The sequence below is a fragment of the Mesoplodon mirus genome (assembly GCF_964341445.2).
Source record: "Mesoplodon mirus genome assembly, chromosome: 2".
NCBI classification, from domain to species: domain Eukaryota; kingdom Metazoa; phylum Chordata; class Mammalia; order Artiodactyla; family Ziphiidae; genus Mesoplodon; species Mesoplodon mirus.
This window is the reverse complement of record NC_138977.1, coordinates 184390365-184406687: the sequence shown is the minus strand read 5'-3', so window position 1 is coordinate 184406687 and position 16323 is coordinate 184390365. Positions and strand designations below refer to the sequence as shown.

At 54.1% G+C, this 16323-nt stretch overlaps 2 protein-coding genes across 4 annotated transcripts in view; one reads left to right on the top strand and one right to left on the bottom strand.

Annotated features, from left to right (window-relative positions):
• The window catches only part of RASSF4 (Ras association domain family member 4), a 36397-nt gene that overhangs the window by 9978 nt on the left and 10096 nt on the right, over window positions 1–16323 (top strand). For 2 of the 3 annotated variants that reach the window (XM_082603953.1, XM_082603951.1), the window contains exons 2-6: window positions 395–488; window positions 2487–2562; window positions 13787–13917; window positions 15312–15403; window positions 16109–16266. In XM_082603953.1, coding sequence (XP_082460079.1) covers window positions 427–488; window positions 2487–2562; window positions 13787–13917; window positions 15312–15403; window positions 16109–16266 — 519 coding nt within the window. In that variant the 5' untranslated portion in view covers window positions 395–426. Of the gene's footprint in view, window positions 1–391; window positions 489–2486; window positions 2563–13786; window positions 13918–15311; window positions 15404–16108; window positions 16267–16323 lie in introns of all 3 variants that reach the window. The other variant, XM_082603952.1, reaches the window with a different exon arrangement.
• Window positions 8361–9716, bottom strand: DEPP1 (DEPP autophagy regulator 1). The gene is made up of 2 exons (XM_082604341.1): window positions 9588–9716; window positions 8361–9046 (listed from the first exon to the last, which is right to left on the bottom strand). The coding sequence occupies exon 2, from the start codon at window positions 9017–9019 to the stop codon at window positions 8393–8395; it is 627 nt and encodes a 208-aa protein (XP_082460467.1). The 5' UTR covers window positions 9020–9046; window positions 9588–9716; the 3' UTR covers window positions 8361–8392.

The window sequence follows — 16323 nt, the reverse complement described above, 5'->3', positions numbered from 1 at the left end:
TAGAGGTTTGAGGGAGCAATCAAGGTAGAAACCATCATTCAGGGTGTCCATCAAGAAAAAAAGCCTATAATCTGAAATATTGAGGAGATTGATCTGATTCCTGGGAATCATGAAGAGGTTTTGGGAAGGAGGCTGATAGGGCAGTTCTGACCTTGCCCTGCCAGGGCTGATACATGTCGGTGTGGGGTGCCATGAAGTCCTCTAGGTCTGGCCCTATACCTGGGGGCGGGGGTGGGGTGGGAGTGAGGTAGGGGTCGGGGCATGGGGACGTGAGAGGGTGGGGAGGTGGGAGGTGAGGCAGAAGCTCCAGCCTCTGCACCAAGGCTCCGGCGCCACACTGGCCATCACTTCCACCGGCTTAGGTGTCTGTGCACCCTCCTTTGTCTACCAGCAGGTAACTTCCGAGTCTGCAGACAACAGCAAAAGATGAAGGAAGATTGTCCACCCAGTTCTCACGTGCCCATCAGCGACAGCAAGTCCATTCTAAAGTAAGCCATTGTGAGCAAAGAGGGGTCTCCATGCCTGCCTTCCCCCCGTGGCCACTCCCCTGCCATGGGCAGCCTGTGGGTGGAGGAATTCTGGGCACTTTTTGTAGATACAATGATGTGCCTGCCCCAGGGACAGTGATGAGAGCACTTCCTTTTGAAGTGCTTTGGAGATCAAGGATCAAGGCATGAGTTTGACCCCCGCCTCCTTGGGCAGACAAAAGCAGGAAAGTGTGACAGTGCCTGCTGTGAATCTGCAGAGATGGCATTTAATTTATATAAAAACTAGAGCACTACTAACATCTTATTGCATTAAACAGTTCAGGAAAAAAAAAAACCTCAAAACTAGTTTTGAGTTTTTATTAAAAAGGTATATTTTTCTCAGCTTATTTTTATTTATTTTATTTTGTTTATGATGAGACTCCTGGTCTCATCATAAAGAAACTGCTTGGGATAATTTTCCAAGTTCATTGCTGAACTAAAGAAAAGGGTATTTTTTCATTTTATCTTGCTTTTCAAGTCCTGAGTCCAAGTATTTTCTAAATTTGGGTAGCTCCTATCTGCCATCCTGAAGACAAACCAAGCCTCCTTGAAATGGACTAGCTTTTGCTGAGGACCTGCCCGTTGGGGTCCTCCTACTAAAGACCCTGAGAAAACAGACAGTACTCCCACACCATCATTTTCCCTATTTAGATCTGATAATAAGAACAATGTAACAATATTAAATATCATTTTGAAAAAAGTCATAATAACAACCATACATGATTTAGGTATGTTATACATGTACATATCCTAACAATTTTATATTCAGCGTTTGCACACTTATAAGCACAGTGAACATGCAGTATTGAATCCTGCATTGTTAATGCCATTCAGTTGTAAATGGGTTCCCTTGTCAGTTACCATCACCCCACATCACACAGGGCTGCACAACAGAGCACCAGAGCGTGTTTTTCTCATCCAGGCCCGGGGTTGCTCGAGTGTGGGTGAAAGCATTACCTGAGAGGTTCAAGAGCATCTCTGTCCAGTAGGGGAGCCACCAGCTACATGTGGCTGCTGAGCACGGGACCTGTGGCTGGAGAGATGTAGTGAATATAAAAGATGCTCCAGCTAGCGAACGTTTCTTACAAAATAAAATAATGAGCAGAATCTCATTAATAATTTTTACATAGATTTCACGTTGACATGATAATATTTTAGATACCCTGGATTCAATAAAATGTGTTATTAAAACTAATTTCCCCTGTTTTATTTTCCTTGGTAATATAGCTACTAGAAGATTTAAAATGATGTGTGTAGCTTGCATTGCATGTCTATTGGACTGCACTGCCCTGCAGAGCCCAGCTTGGGTACAGGGAGCTGTCCTCATTTTCTCTCTGCCACACCTCAGCCAAGGCACAAGCTGTGGCTTTCCCTTTATTCTGGGGAGACAGCATTTGGCCAGAGTAGCCATCCTAGGGCCTTCAGGATCTTACTCTCAGGGGCTGTCACCTTCATCCCTTGATCACACATCCAGGAAGTCAGGATGGGGAAGAGGCACCCTGGTGGTACCTTCATAGCAGCCACCCCAGACCCTTGTAGGAAGAAATATGGGGAGAAAAAGCAAGCCTTTAAAATGCCAATTATCCAAGCCCAAGTGACTTATTCTGAGAAGGTGACTCAGAAGTAAGGTACAGGGAGATTGTCAGGAACTCTTATCTATAATAGTGAAATTGTGCAAACACCCTAGAAGTACAACAGGGTGGGCCCCTCTGTGAGTTTTGCTTCCTTCTCAGCCCCACCCTCGGCTTTCCAGGAGCGCTGATCTGCGAAACTCCTTAGAAGACCAAAGGGTGTGTGTCTGATGGCAAAGTCTAGTCTCTCAATGGATTATATGTTGTTGGCAAAACGTGTACATTATGCCCATTTTACAAATGAGGAAACTGAGCCCAGCGAAGCCAAATGCCTTATCCAAGGCCCCACCACATTCCAAGAGCACATGTGTGTCTTTACCTTTTTTAGGTCGGAGCTCTTAAGCCTGCTGAAAACCTACAACTGCTACCATGAGGGCAGAAGCTTTCAGCTGAGACACAGAGAGGTAAGGCCCATTTCTCTTCTTTTTCATAGGGTCACCATTTATCCTGGCTTGCCAAAAATAGTGCTGCTTTATACCTGTTAATCAAGGGTAATTCTTAAGACCATTTCCTTCACTCTGAGTGTCCAGTTTGGATAATAAATTGTAAGGTCACCCATCCCCTGAGTTGGGGACCAGGTTATCTCCTTTGAGATCCCTGCAAGGGGTACTGAGGGTCGGACCATCCCTGTGAGAATGCAGAGCCGATGGAAATCCCCTTGTGGGCCTTCTCCTTCCACCTGGGACTTTTGTCTTCGTGAAGGCCAGGACATTGGCGTCTGAAATCCTTGAGACCGCACAGTCCAGCGCTTCCTCTGCTCATCCCAGCACAGATGAGGAACTCAGCACAAGGCCCTGGCTTGCCCAAGTTCACGGGGCAACACAGGAGTGAAGGCAGAGTCTCTGTGCTTGTCCACCAAGAGGAAAGGCTTGCGATAGAGGAGCGCTCCCCAGAAGATGCTTACAGGGACAGGAAGGTCTGCACATGAAAGGCAGGGTGGGCGTGGGAAGTGGAGGACACTGGAGAACACGGGTCAGATCAAACCCAGGGCAGCTGTGGAGGGATGTGGGCTTGGTACACCCAGACCCTTCCTGATTTTTCAAAGGAAGCTAGATATCTGGAATTTCATGTGGAATTCCCAAACCTCGAAGCACTGTGTGGCCTAAACAAAACAAGCCAAATACAAGCACGTGGGCACCAGCCGGACTCCAGGGAGTGGCCAGCAAGGCCCAGGCTCTGGGAGCTGCTCACCGGGCAGATCAAGTGAAGGCCTGGTCTTGCCACCCACCATCCAGAACTTCCAGATCTTTCACATGGGAACCCTGGTCGGGATATTGGGGCATTTGAAAAGCCAAAATGGGGTGTCTTATCGTGATCATGATTAGGCTTTATTTTGGGAGGTTTCCACAGTCGAGATCGGGTTGACTCTTGGATTTTCTCTAGCCCATCAGTGTCTGGCAAGGGCCAGTGGCCTCTGAGTTCCCCTTCTGTTGTTGAACATGGGAACAGACAGTTCAAGCCCCGGCAACCCACAGAGACCTCATGCAGGTGGAAGCCACTCTGCTCACTAATCTCGCTTCCACTAGTTCTTCAAACAACCACACATCCCCTTCTGTAATTACTAGAACAGAGGGTGAGCCCCGAGGTTCAGGCAGCTCTGGGCAGCAGGGAGATCGCCAGTCAGTGTCAGGGAGGTGACCTCCATCAGCCAGGCCAGGCCAGTGTCACACAGTTCAGGAGCCTGGACGGGAGGGAGGCTGCTAGCTCCTGGCTCAGGCCGTGCTAGGCTGCCTGTGACAACCTGGAATGATACAGACCTCACACTCTGCCTCCCCTTGACCCACCCGCCCTGTGTGGGGCCTTGGGACCAGCGCTGACAACTTGTTCCCCACCCCTCAGAATTTCTGCATGCTTCTTTGCTCGAGCTGCTCTGCAGAGCAGCCTCTGACACCTGTCTCAGCAGCCCTCCCTGGCCCAGCTCCTTACTGCTGCCCACAGGGCTCTGATCTTAGCACCCTGCTATCTCTGCTTTCGCTGTCTCTTTTCTTACTTGAGTGATAAGCCCCTAGACCTGGGCCAAGTGCCCTACTACTCCTGCATCCCCTCAGCTAGGCATGGTGTGGTACCTGTGCATAGGTGTTAGATAACTAACCAACAGATGCAGGCCTGGAGCAAGTTGGGATGAGTCCTGAGCCCCAGCGTGCTGGGCAGTTTTGATCTGCACTGCTAAGTGAGGAGTTGGGCTCACTTCAGTTCTTGTGCTGAAGGCATGGGGTGGGGTCTTCTGACTGGACCCTGTTCCTCAGCTCTGGGCCATCCAGGGATTGCTCTAAGATCATGATGGTTCTCAACGTGGTCCCCACACCAGCAGCTTCCGCATCACCGGAGAACTGGTTAGAACTGCAAATTCTTATCACCCTCCTTCCCGCAGGCCTGCTGAATCAGAAACTCTTCACCCTCCCAGCTGTGTTTTGATAAGTCCTCCCGGGGATTCCGATGAAGGCCAAGTCTGAGAACAGCTAGTCTAAGAGCTTGATCTTGGCACTTGGGATTCCCCAAAACAATCCCCTCTGTAGGAACAGCTGCGTGGGGAGAGGGACTGGGAAGCCCCAGACCCGTTTGTGTGATGGGACTGTCCACATGGAGGAGTACAGGACCCTGCAGTGGGGAAGAGGTGCTCCTGCTGGCCCCAAAGGCAGGAACTTAACATCCCACAGGCAGGGATTTTCATATTCCTAACCCTAAAGAAGGTGTGAGCGTCTGACCTGATCTCATTGGAGCCAGAAAGTACCTTTCAGGAACCTTCTGCAGCCTTAACAGCCAAGGTGTGCTGGCCTGAGGGAGTGTGTGTCTTTGGGAGGTGACCGCCACCATAGAGACAGGCTACCGGCTTGGGAGTCGGGAGTTCTAATGTTGAAATGCGTGACTGGGTCCTGGGACACCACGTCTCTGGGTGACTCACCCACCACCCAGCGTCCGGGACTCTGCAGGTCCTCAGGTTGCTGACCTGGGACCTTCTGGGCCTCAGAGACTGATAGTTCCTAGAACTTGCTGCTGGGCCACCTGAGACTGGGCTCTCCCGGCACTGCAGATGCTGAGGGCAGGGCAGACAAGAGGAGCTTTGCCTCTATTGTATTTATTGTAGTACAAGAGCTTTGTGAGGGAGGAGTGACCATTTTCCAAACAAAGAAACTGAGGGTCTTAGAGTCTCTGGCCCAAGATGACCCTGAAGGAAGTCAAAGACTCTGGCGTGGCTCCAAGGCCTGAGCAGAGAAGTGTATAATACAGCGATACCATCGCCAGCATTAAGCTCTGGAGGTCTGTGGAGGTCTTGATTGAGTATGACTCACCAGGCCTCAGGGACTCGGAAAGCGGTTCGTCACCCCTGCCCCCCAAGCTAAGCATGGGGAGCTCAGCCTCGGGTATGCCCTCCTAGCGCCGCAAGGGGCTCTGTAAGAAACCCCCCACCCAACTTGTTGTCTCTGGGCCTGCCCCGGAGCAGCCTCAGCCTGGCTGCTACAGTTTGGGGCAGTTTCTTGTCCACTGTCTCGTCTGGGGCCCACAGAACTCAGAGAGATGAAATGTGTCACTGGCAGGGGCCACACCCTGGGGCAGGCGTTTCCCTGTGAACTTTCCCCCAGCTTCTACAGTCTAGGAACAAAGGATTCCCCGCTCAGGAGGCCGAAGCACTAGCTTCCTTCATTGTAAACCTTGCCTTGGGGATCATTTTGCTTGTTTTACAATGAAAAGCGTGATCAACTGGGAGCAATTGTGCCTTTTGAAGAGAGCAAAGCATTTTAACCAGGCTGGTTGGTGCCTCTAGAGAATAATGGACCACCCCGGAAATGCCAGTGGGCAAATATATCGCTGCTGACTGTGTGAGCTGGAGGCCGTAGGGCCCTGATGTCCTGGTGTGTGGTGTGTGGCCGCCGCCAAAGCCAGCCTCTCACCCCGCCCCGCGCTCAGCTCTGAGTAGGCTCAAAGCTCCCCCTGGTGGCGTGAGCGCACACTACACCCAGTGTAGGACCTCAGCCCCTGGCCCCCTGCACGAGTGCAAGAAAGGGAAGGACCTTCCCTCCGCCAGGGGTCCCCTTCCCTCTTATAATGATCCCCCTTCTTCTAAGGCCTGAAGGCAGGAATGACAGGGTTGACAGACAGACCACCAGTCCCTGGTGAGTGCTAGGCCCGTGGATGTATTCCCTGGGGGTTCCTGAGTGCTTTCCAGTGTGTCTCTCCAGGCGGGAGGGGCATTTGTGTCCCTTCCCTGTCTCAGTGGTGGGTGGGAGGAGAATGAGACTGCTCCATAGGGCCCCACCACAAGGACTTTCTGTTCAGCTGTTCTGTCCTCAGGAGCTTGGGACACTGCCAGAAGCCCCTTCTCCCAGCCCTTTATTCATCTGTTTTTTTGTTTTTGTTTTTGTTTTTGGCACCTTCTGAAGGTGTCATTAGCTTCTTTTACGTCGGGGATATTAGCAGAGGAGCCCAGAGCCCAGGAATCTCCTTGGCCCTATCTGATCTCCCCAGATGCAGCAGTGTGATTTCTGAGCTTGGGGGGATTAGCCAGCGTCATCCTAGTTTCACACCGCTTTGCTATGAGGCTGGCCCAGTAAGCCTGACCAGTCCAGTCACCAGCCAGGCACCCGCTCAGCAGGTCAGCCCTCCTCACCACCTCCTTAGGACATTCTGGCCAAAGCCTGCCCCACACATATTTGCTGGAGAAAGTCAGGGACCCAGAGGTTTGAGTCAACCAGAGACACAGCGGTTGTGACAGTTGGAAAATTTGTATACAGTGCTTATAACTCCATCTCCAAGTTTATTTGTACCATTTCCCCAACCACTGTAGGGTATGAAGGACAGGCATTGCTGTCCCCATTTTACAGATCAGGAAACTAAGTAAACTGCTTGTCTGAAACATTTTCTTTTAAATTCATGGTTTACATTTTCCCTCCCCACAAAACACACATAAAAGAGGACAGATAAATATTGTAAATGTCCAAAGCAATTTTTAAATATTTTAAAATAAGAAAGAAAGAAAGGAAAAAGGGGGGAAGGGAGGGATGGAGGGAGGGAGGGAGGGAGGGAGAGAAAAGGAAGGCAAAGTAGTTTGCTAGTCCACAGGGCAAGGAGGTGGAGGAAACTGAACCTGGCCATGAGCTTGCCCATGGCCCCAGCTCCATCCTCCTCCTCTCCTCTGTCCCTCCCACGCTGACCAGGGCAGCCAGCTCTGGCTTGGCCCAAGAGAACAGGGCAATGGGTCTTAAGCCTGTCTCTTTTGAGTTCTCTGATGCCTCACCTGTCTCCCTGAGGAAAGCCCCCTCCCCTATCCCTCACCCTCACCTCCTTGCTTGCCAGATGCCCCTGGGAACTGGGATTTGCCAGGATGTAGGGACCCAGGGCTGTGGGGGACCCATGGACATGTGGAGTGAGGCCCTGGCCCCTGAACTTGCCCAAGAGCAGGGCACCTGGACAACACCCTGTGCTTTGCCCCACGGATAAGTGGCCCCTGGGTGGAGGCAGGTAAGGGTGGGGATGGGGGGGGACAGGGCCACCTGGTCCAGTCGTTTGGTGCCCTGCAGGCTGAGCTGGTGCAGGTTCTGTCTTGGCCGTCAGCGTGGGGAAAACGCTCCCCACGACACAACAGGACCTGTGAGGTGGAGCCACTGAGGTACCCGCGGGTGGCCCAGTAACAAGTCCCCCGAAACACAGCAGGTGCATTTGCTGAGACCCCCCGTTTGCTCATGGGCCTCTTGGGGGGAGCAGGGCTGTGGGGAGCCATGGGGCTGACTTGCGAGTGCCCAGGGCCTGGCTCTGAAACCACCGGGGCTGAGGCCTTTGCTCCTCCTCTCCCCCCACCTACTCATTTCCCCACCTGTGAGGCAGCCACGTAAACAACAGCTACTCCATGTGTGGGCTTGTAACATGCGCCCCAGGATGTGTGCGCGTTTTAGCCCATTTACTCATCAGCACAACCTAGGAGGCAGGTCCCGTTAATTACCCCCATTTTACCCGTGAGAAAACCAAGGAAGAGATGTTAAAATAACTTGCCCAAGGTGATCAGCCAGTTAGGAGCAGTGCAGACGGGATGCGTTATTGATTGCCACATCATGTGAGATAGACTCTTATTCGGAGAGGGGTCTCACTATGAGTTGCCAAAGCAGGGAGCCTCTCTGTAGAGGCTCTGTTCCCTCCCAGAGACCTGCCAGGGGTGGTGCCCACCTGCGGTGGGGGGAGGGAGAGGGTGGAGAGGTGACGCAGACCTGTATGTTATTTGCAGAAGTCTTTATTGGGGAGGGGTCAGAGTTCATGGATCACGGGGAGGTGCAAATAGAGAGTTCTAAGGACGCTTCTGGGACGGGGGCTTGTTGGGGAAACTGTATCCTGGCGAAGTTGCCCAGAAGCCTGGGAGCACTGCTGCCAGTCCCTCTGCAGTCTCAGCAGAGAGTGCCCTGGAGCCCTGACATCACTCAGCCTCCCTCTGGGGCCCCCCCGGGCCTTGCCACTGTCTGTCTGTCTGCATGAAGCCCAGGGGTCAGCAGAGGATCCAGTCCTCCTTGGCATGTCCCTCCCACTTGGCCGATTTTCCTGAGACTCCCCAAAGAGCCAGTCCAGGGGGTCCACAGTGCTGGCCCCAGGCAGTGTGGGCTGCTGGCCACTGAAGCGGGTGGTGATGTCCTGTAGGGACCCAGTGGTGCAGCTCTTCTCACGGGAACGGGCTGGCCGGTGGGGTCTACTGGGTCGGACCCTGCCTGCAGACTCATCCGGCACTGAGGTGGGCTGCGCCAGCTGACAGATGGATTTCACGTAGTCATCCAGGCTAGGGGAGGCGGGGGGGTCCTCTCCAGGCCCACCGGGCAGCATCTCCTCCAAGGTCTCCCGAATTGTGGGCAGGTGGGCCACGGAAAGCAAAAGCCGGGACCTCATGGCTGCCGGCCACAAGGAAGCAGCAACCTGTTGGTTGACAGAGGACTGGGGTGAGGGACTAGTGTGCCATCCTGACACCCTTCCTGTGTCCCCTCCCCACCTGAGGCTGCCTGGGTGAATCACATGTCTGAGAGCAGTTTAAAGTCTGCAGATCCAAGACCAGGCTCGAACTCCTGGGCTCTTCCTGCTAACATTACTTAAGATTCTATCATTACTGTTGTTCAAGAACCTGTACAAATCAGAGAACCCAGCCTCACGGACTGGAGTCAGAGGAAACCTGGGTTTAAAACCAAACTTAGCAGTTCCTGACCCGGAGTCCTTTGGCAAAGTCACCTCTCCAAGCTTCCACTTACTCATCCATAAAATGGGGTTAAAAATACACCTCTCAGGGGCGTTGGGAAAGACTTATGGAATGACACCTCATGGGAAATTCCATTATGAATATAAAGCCCTCCGCAGCTGTTGTTACAGCAGTTAGCTGCATCCTGGTCTCTAACCCGCAGTGAGGCTGTGCGCGTCCCAGGCTGAGAACTGCTTCAAAGATACCCAACACCTTTTTGTCTCTTACCTGTAGCTGAGGAGGTCTGGAGGTAGCAGGGGAGCTGGATGAGCAAGGAAGTCCACAGAAAGCCCCCAGGAAGCTCAGGGCAGAGGGATCGGGGTCCAGCAGTTGGAGCCCTGTGTCTGGCGTCAGGTTGCTGGGAGGAGGACGACAAGGAAGATGTGCTACGGCCTCTGTATGATGTGCCACTGTCCAGAGTGGAATCCTCCCTGAGCTGTCTGGTGAACCTCGGGGCCTGGCAGCTGCTTTTATACCTTTCCACCAGCAATCAGTTACTGTCACACAGGCCAAAAATAGCAGTTCTCAGGAAGGCTGTCAGAGGAAAACAGCTTGGCGGGCGGGGCCTGGCCCAGCTGCCAGCTTGGAGCAAGCATTTGTGCCTGTGGGACATTCTGGGAATGTTTACCCTGCAGGGCAGGGGTGGGGTGGCCACTGGGAGAGGCAGGGGGCTCCACTGGGCTCCCACAAGCAGCCCTAGGATCTGCCACCTCTGCCTAGAAGTGTCCCCACTACACCTTAATACTAGTACCCTGCAACCCCAGGACACTCTGGCCCGGTGCTAGTTCTTGCAGAGCTTTGGGTCTGCACCTGTGAGGGACCTTGCCAGACACAGCGATGCAGGGCTCAGCCTGGAGGCGGCTAAGGCCAGGCTCCCTGGGCCTGCTGGGAGTTGGGATGTGCCCACCTTCTTCTGGAACCAGGGGCAGCCTGCAGGGTCCTGGTCTTGCTGCTTCCCAGATGTGGTGCTTTCAAATGATAACTGGTTTGTTTCTTTGTTCCCCAGGTATCTAATTAGTACTCCTGTGCACCAGTGACTGTTCTAGGTACAGAGGATGTAAGCAGTGAACAAATCATTGCGTCCTAGAGCTTAGCTGTTAGTGAGGGAAAGAATTAAGTACTCGGTGGATGGGTGCTGTGATGCTGGGTACTGATTACAGCTGCAAAGAAAAGGCCAGCTGCGCTGTGGTCAAGGGGTCAGGAGGGTCCTCTGTAAGAGGGGACATTGAGCAGAGAGCTGAACAAATGAGGGTCATGCGTTCCCAGTGGAGGGGCAGCATGTGCAAAGCCACTGTGGCTAGAGTCTGCTGGGCAGAGGACAGCCAGGGGCCCATATGACTGGTCCAGGTGGGGAGAAGTCAGTGGGTTTGGCATGGACACTGGGTTTTCCTCCGAAGGGGATGGACAGACCCTGCAGGATTTGAACAAGGGTGCAAGAGTCTGGCTTCTGCTTTGAAGGATTGACTTTGCCGCTGTGCGTGGGCTAAAGGGCAGCTAACAGGGAGACTGAGGAACACCTGGCCAGCATTGGGAGGCCACTGCTAGTGTCCAGGGGTAAGTGTGTCAGCACGGGAGGCAGCTGAGGGAGAGGCAAGTGACCCTGGGAAAGCCCTTGTAGAGAGCCAGCACCATGCCCTTCTCAGACCTCACATCATCCACTTAGCCGTGGGCCCACCTGGAAGGTACCTGTCTTGTTCCCACAGGCAGGGGATGGAAAGCAAGTCACTGAGACAGAAGCTCAGGTTGGAAGTCTAATTGTTGGACAGACCCTAGATGCCGAGGCAAGCGGGAGGAGCTGGCAGTCCCAAGTTCATGCATTCTGGCTAGAGTATTTCTCATGGGCCAAGGCATGCGGCCAACCTGTGATCAGGATTTCAGTTAAACACACCAAGTCCCACCTCAATGGCTCTTCCATCTGGATGCTTCTGTAGAGCCTTTGTCTGTTTCTCTGGCTCTCTTTGAATTCATTAGCAATTAGCAAATAAGCCAATAGGCTGAACTGAGGAGGGAGGTGTTGACTGGGATAGAATTAGGGGGCCCAGGTTGATTTCCCAACTTGTAGAAAGTCCAGGCCCCGGGACCTGTGTTCTCGTCCTGTTACTTCCCCACCTGCGTGGTGAGGGCTGCCCTGGAGGTCCCTCTTCTCTACTTTGGGCTTCTCTGATTTGATCAGAGAAAGCTGCAGGCTGACAGGGCCTCCCCTCCATTCTGATGGGGCCAGGCTGGGGGGCAGTAGAGCCATGGTAGGGGGCTCAGATTGGGCGCACCCATGCCGCTTGTGCAGGGACACCAGGCCTGAGTCACATCAGGCCAGCTGGTCCCCAGCATAGCTTAACCCTGACCTCAGAGGCAGCAGCTCTGCCTCAGCCCCTCGCTTCCCCAGAGCAAGTCCCCCTGCCTCCTTCTTCATGGCAAGGTCCCCGGAGCCTTCATACAGCACCTTTGGAGGTCTGGCCTCAGTGTGTCCAGCCTTGCTGCCCCTGCCCCAGCGGTGCCCCCAGGGCATCAAAGGGTCTGGGGCTGTGTCTGCTTCATCTCCTCCACCCAGAGTCCATCATGGGGCTGGTGTCCATGAATAAACGTGTCCATGAATGAACACACCGAGATGTGTTCCTGATGGGGCAGAGGCTCTCTCCAGCGACCTGTCAACATCTGACGGAGGCATCTGAAGCTAAGTCTGAAAACAAAGACCTGAACCCCACTTTGGGTTTTCTTACTATCCCCAAGGGACTTTTAACTGCAGTGGATCAATCTAGTCTTTCCTTTATAGTTACATAGCTGTTACATATTACATACATACAGTTACATATCTTTAGGTACATATCTGTGCCTGTGTAGCATCAGTGGTTATCAAAAACAGCTCTGGGTTTTTTTGTTGTTGTTGTTTGTTTTCTTTTTTAGCAAATAGTGCAAGGCCATTCCAGAAAGTTATGTGTTTTTGTGGGTTTTTTTTTTTTTGCAGTACGCGGGCCTGTCACTGTTGTGGCCTCTCCCGTTGCGGAGCACAGGCTCCGGACGCCCAGGCTCAGCGGCCATGGCTCACGGGCCCAGCCGCTCCGCGGCATGTGGGATCTTCCCGGACCAGGGCACGAACCCGCGTCCCCTGCATTGGCAGGCGGATTCTCAACCACTGCGCCACCAGGGAAGCCCTATGTGTATTTTTGATAAACTTGAACAGAGGAGAAATGTTTTCTCCGTGTATGGCAGGGTGTTTTAAATTGTTACTAACTAACCATGAAATCGACACTGCAGGACACCTCTGTAAGCACTGCCAGGGATATGACATTTTCCACAAGGTCCCTCCTCTCACAGGGCTTTTGATGTCAGCAAGGAGAAAGAAATGGCATTTGTGAATCTAAAATGGTGCTTGAGATGGCTTTGGGAGAATGACGATTTAAGTTCATTGCCAAAAGACCAGTATCAAAGCAGATTAGGAGCACATAGCTGGGAAGACCTAGACTCCGTGGAAGCGTGAAGCTGAGAAGGCTTCTGGCAGGTGCTCTGAGGGTGCAGACAAAGCAGCCTGGCCAGGCACACGTGTGGGAGTGATGAGGCTGGACACAGGGAGCCTGGATGTGGTAGCACTTACACAGGAGCCGGAAATAGGTCAGAGGAGCAGAATCAAGGACCTGAGGGGAGCAAGTGGGAGCTGAGGGTGCCTCTGGAGGACTCTGTCGATTAGAACCTCAGGGTTGGTGGCAGGGGAGTGGCCATGCCATCTGCAGACCTTGGGAAACGAAGGCTGGTCGGGGACGCGGGCTGGGAGCTGTTGGAGATATTCCGAGCGTGTGTGCCAGTGGTGGGATGTGGGACTGTCCATATCCCAGATGGTGAGGAAAGCAAGACTGGCCCTCAGGAAAGAAGGCAGCTTGGTAATCTGGGGGTGGGTTCAGGCCACTAATGGGAACAGTGTGGGGACTGTCCTAGTCCACCTCTGCTCTCGTCGGCATGGGATCCAGTGCCCTCGGCACATGCCCAGTAGGGCCAGCTGACCGTGGGTCCCCTGCCCAGGTGCAGCAGTGGGTGGAGAGGTGCCCTGTGTTGCACTGGTGTCTGCACAGCCGTGCTTCCCTGGAACGTGTTTCCTTGCCACTCTGTGGACGTGCCTGCCAGACAGCGGCCGCGTTCCTGTGGGACACCTGACTCAGCCGCCCTGTCCCAGACCCTGCGCCCGGGCGGTGGAAGGGCACGCCTCAGGCTTCCTCTCGGCCCCGGGCCGCGTGCCTTGGAGCACATAGAAGCTCATGGGCCTTCCCTCAAAGGAGGACAGGATGCCAGGGAGGAGAGGGCGTGTCTGGGGAGGCCTGAGTGCACGGTGAGTCCCGTGGGCAGGGGCTTAGTCCTGAGGGTGGGTGGGGAGGGTGGGCTGTGACCCCTGAGCGCGGCTGCTCTGGGGGAAGAGGCTGACCCGTGTGGCTCCCCTACAGGAAGAAGGGGCTCTGATCATCGAGGGGCTCCTCAACATCTCCTGGGGACTGAGGCGGCCCATCCGGCTCCAGATACAGGATGACAGGGAGCGTGTGCATCTCTCCCCCGCCTCCTGGGCACCAGGACGCCCGTGAGTGCCAGGCTGGGTGGGGCGGGGCCAGGTGGTCTCCGTGACACCCGTTCAACCCGAAAGTATCGTTTGGGGTGTCGGGGGTGGGGGAAGTTGCTCTCAGCCTAGCCCCATTCCCATTTGGGGCAGGAGCATGACAGGATAACCCAACCTCATCCCTGTCACCCCGTGACGGCCTCAGCCCATGACCTCACCTGCCAACCTGCAGCCTCACCCCCAGGTGGTCCTTCTCCATGACAACCAAGTCACCTCCCTCTTGGAGAACGTTCCAGGCTCCCCTCACCTCTGGCTGTGCTTCTCAAACTTTCCTTGTCTGTGAGAGAGAGAGGGCTCTAGGTGGGGGGCTTCCAACACCCTCTGCAAGCTAAGCATCTCAGCATCTCCTGTTCTATGTTAAAAACGCACACAACTTTAGCCTCCTACTGCTCTGCTTTTATTCCAATATCAAAATTTATTTTTATAAATTTATCAGAATTTAATATCAGATTTATTTAACTATCCGAAGAATGTTTCGATCAGGATGAAACGGCTTTCTACCTGCCTTATTGTTTTAGTGGACGTTTGCCTCTTCCCACCCCACCCCATAGATAGTTTGCTGCTGTGTTTTGCTTGCTTCTGCATGTAATAAATCCTTCTAAGAGTCAGAAATTCAAAACATTTTCCCTTTCAGAAATTTAAGTAAAGTTGCTTCTCTGAGAGCCCTTAACACATTGACGCCCCTGGGGTGTCCCCAGGTATCCCTGGTCACTCATAGCAAATTTTGAGCCGCACAGACTTAGAGCTTAGAGTTTGGATGGGCTCCTTAGAAAGGAGGGTAAAAGTGGTCACACGAGCAGTCTCAGACAAGGGCCCTCAGAGGCCTCTCAGCGTTGGGTTGGATGCTCTGTCTACTCCTTGCAGGCTCCTCCTTAGCGTGTAGCTACTTCCCATCACGCCCATTCCTTCTCCAGCCCACCACCAGCTACCCTGGCTTGGAGACCACCCTGCTCAGAGGCCTGGAGGTTGGCCCCCTCGAGGTTGCTGCTGCCCGACCCCCGCAGGCCTGAGGGCAGCCCAGAGAGCCCCCTCGGCATGTGGCTGCCGATGCCAGCTGCCTCAGCCCAGCACCCAGCAGCACCTGGGCACTGTGTGTGTCCCTGTGTCCATGCAACGGCACCCAGCACAGGACACCGGGACTTCAGGACAGACTCCCTCTCCTTCCAGCAGACACTGGGGCGATCCTTTGCTTTTCTTTTAATCTTTTACATTGACTTAATATGAAATCCTGGCCTCAGCTCTGCCTGCCCTGATTCTTGCTTGTGTCCTGTCCACAAAGGTAGCCAGCCTCTTCTCTTTGACCTGAGCTACTTTTCTCTGCCTGCAGCCCACTGAGCACCACGATTGTCTCTTTTCAGAAAGGAACCACCTCTTCAGGATGGCAGAGTCACTGCCCAGGAACCAAGCGCTCAGGCCGGACCCAGGGAGGAGAGTTCCAGAGACAGCTCAGGTCAGTGGGGCCTTGAGCTGCCCAGGACCCTGTCCTGCTCATCCGGGGTGGGAAGGAAGCGAGGGGTTGGCTCACTACCACCGTCTCTGAATATCAGCTTTGTGGAGTAGCAAAGAATGGCTTGTTTCCCTTCAGCAGCAGCCCCTGCTACACCCCTTCTCCACGCGGGAGAGGCTTTCTTATTGACTCCTCATCTAGGGAAAAGGAATCAGAGGCTTGCACAGGTGATGTAGTTTGCCTGAGTCCCTGCAACATGCACCCTTATAGAAAGGAAAGAACATCAGCAGAGGGTGCGGCTGCCTCCTGGCCTTGCAGGCACCTGGGACCTCTTCCCCACATGCCGGGATCCATACCTGTGTGTCTGTCCTCTTTGTGCTCTCCCCTTGCACTTAGTGAAGGGCTTGTCCCAGAGGACAGGGCTGGGGCTGTCCTGTTCTGGATCCCTGGAGACGGAGGCCCAGAGGCTTATGGCCATGTGGCATGGTGACACAGGTTATCCTGTCTGGGGGTCACCTTTCCCGTCTGCAAAGTGGGCATCACCCAGGCTGGACCCCAGCCTCCGTCACAGGGACAGAGGTCACATCGCCGTCTACTGCAGCCCAGTGCTACAGGGAGCCACGCTCCACACTCGGGACCACCACGGGAGCAGTCCTGTCACCACCGCCCTCACCCCAGCCTGACCCCCTCATCCACTTCTCACCACAGAGCCCATGGAGGAGGACGAGGAGACCCCACAGCTTATGCGGACCAAGAGCGATGCAGCCTGTGTGATCCAGAGGCGGCCCAGGTGCCGCACCCCCCGTGAGGCCCAGAGGATCCGGCGACATCGGTTCTCTATCAACGGGCACTTTTACAACCACAAGGTGATGTCCCAGCCTGGCCTCTCCCCCGGGCCCTGAAGCTGAGGCCACAGGGAACAG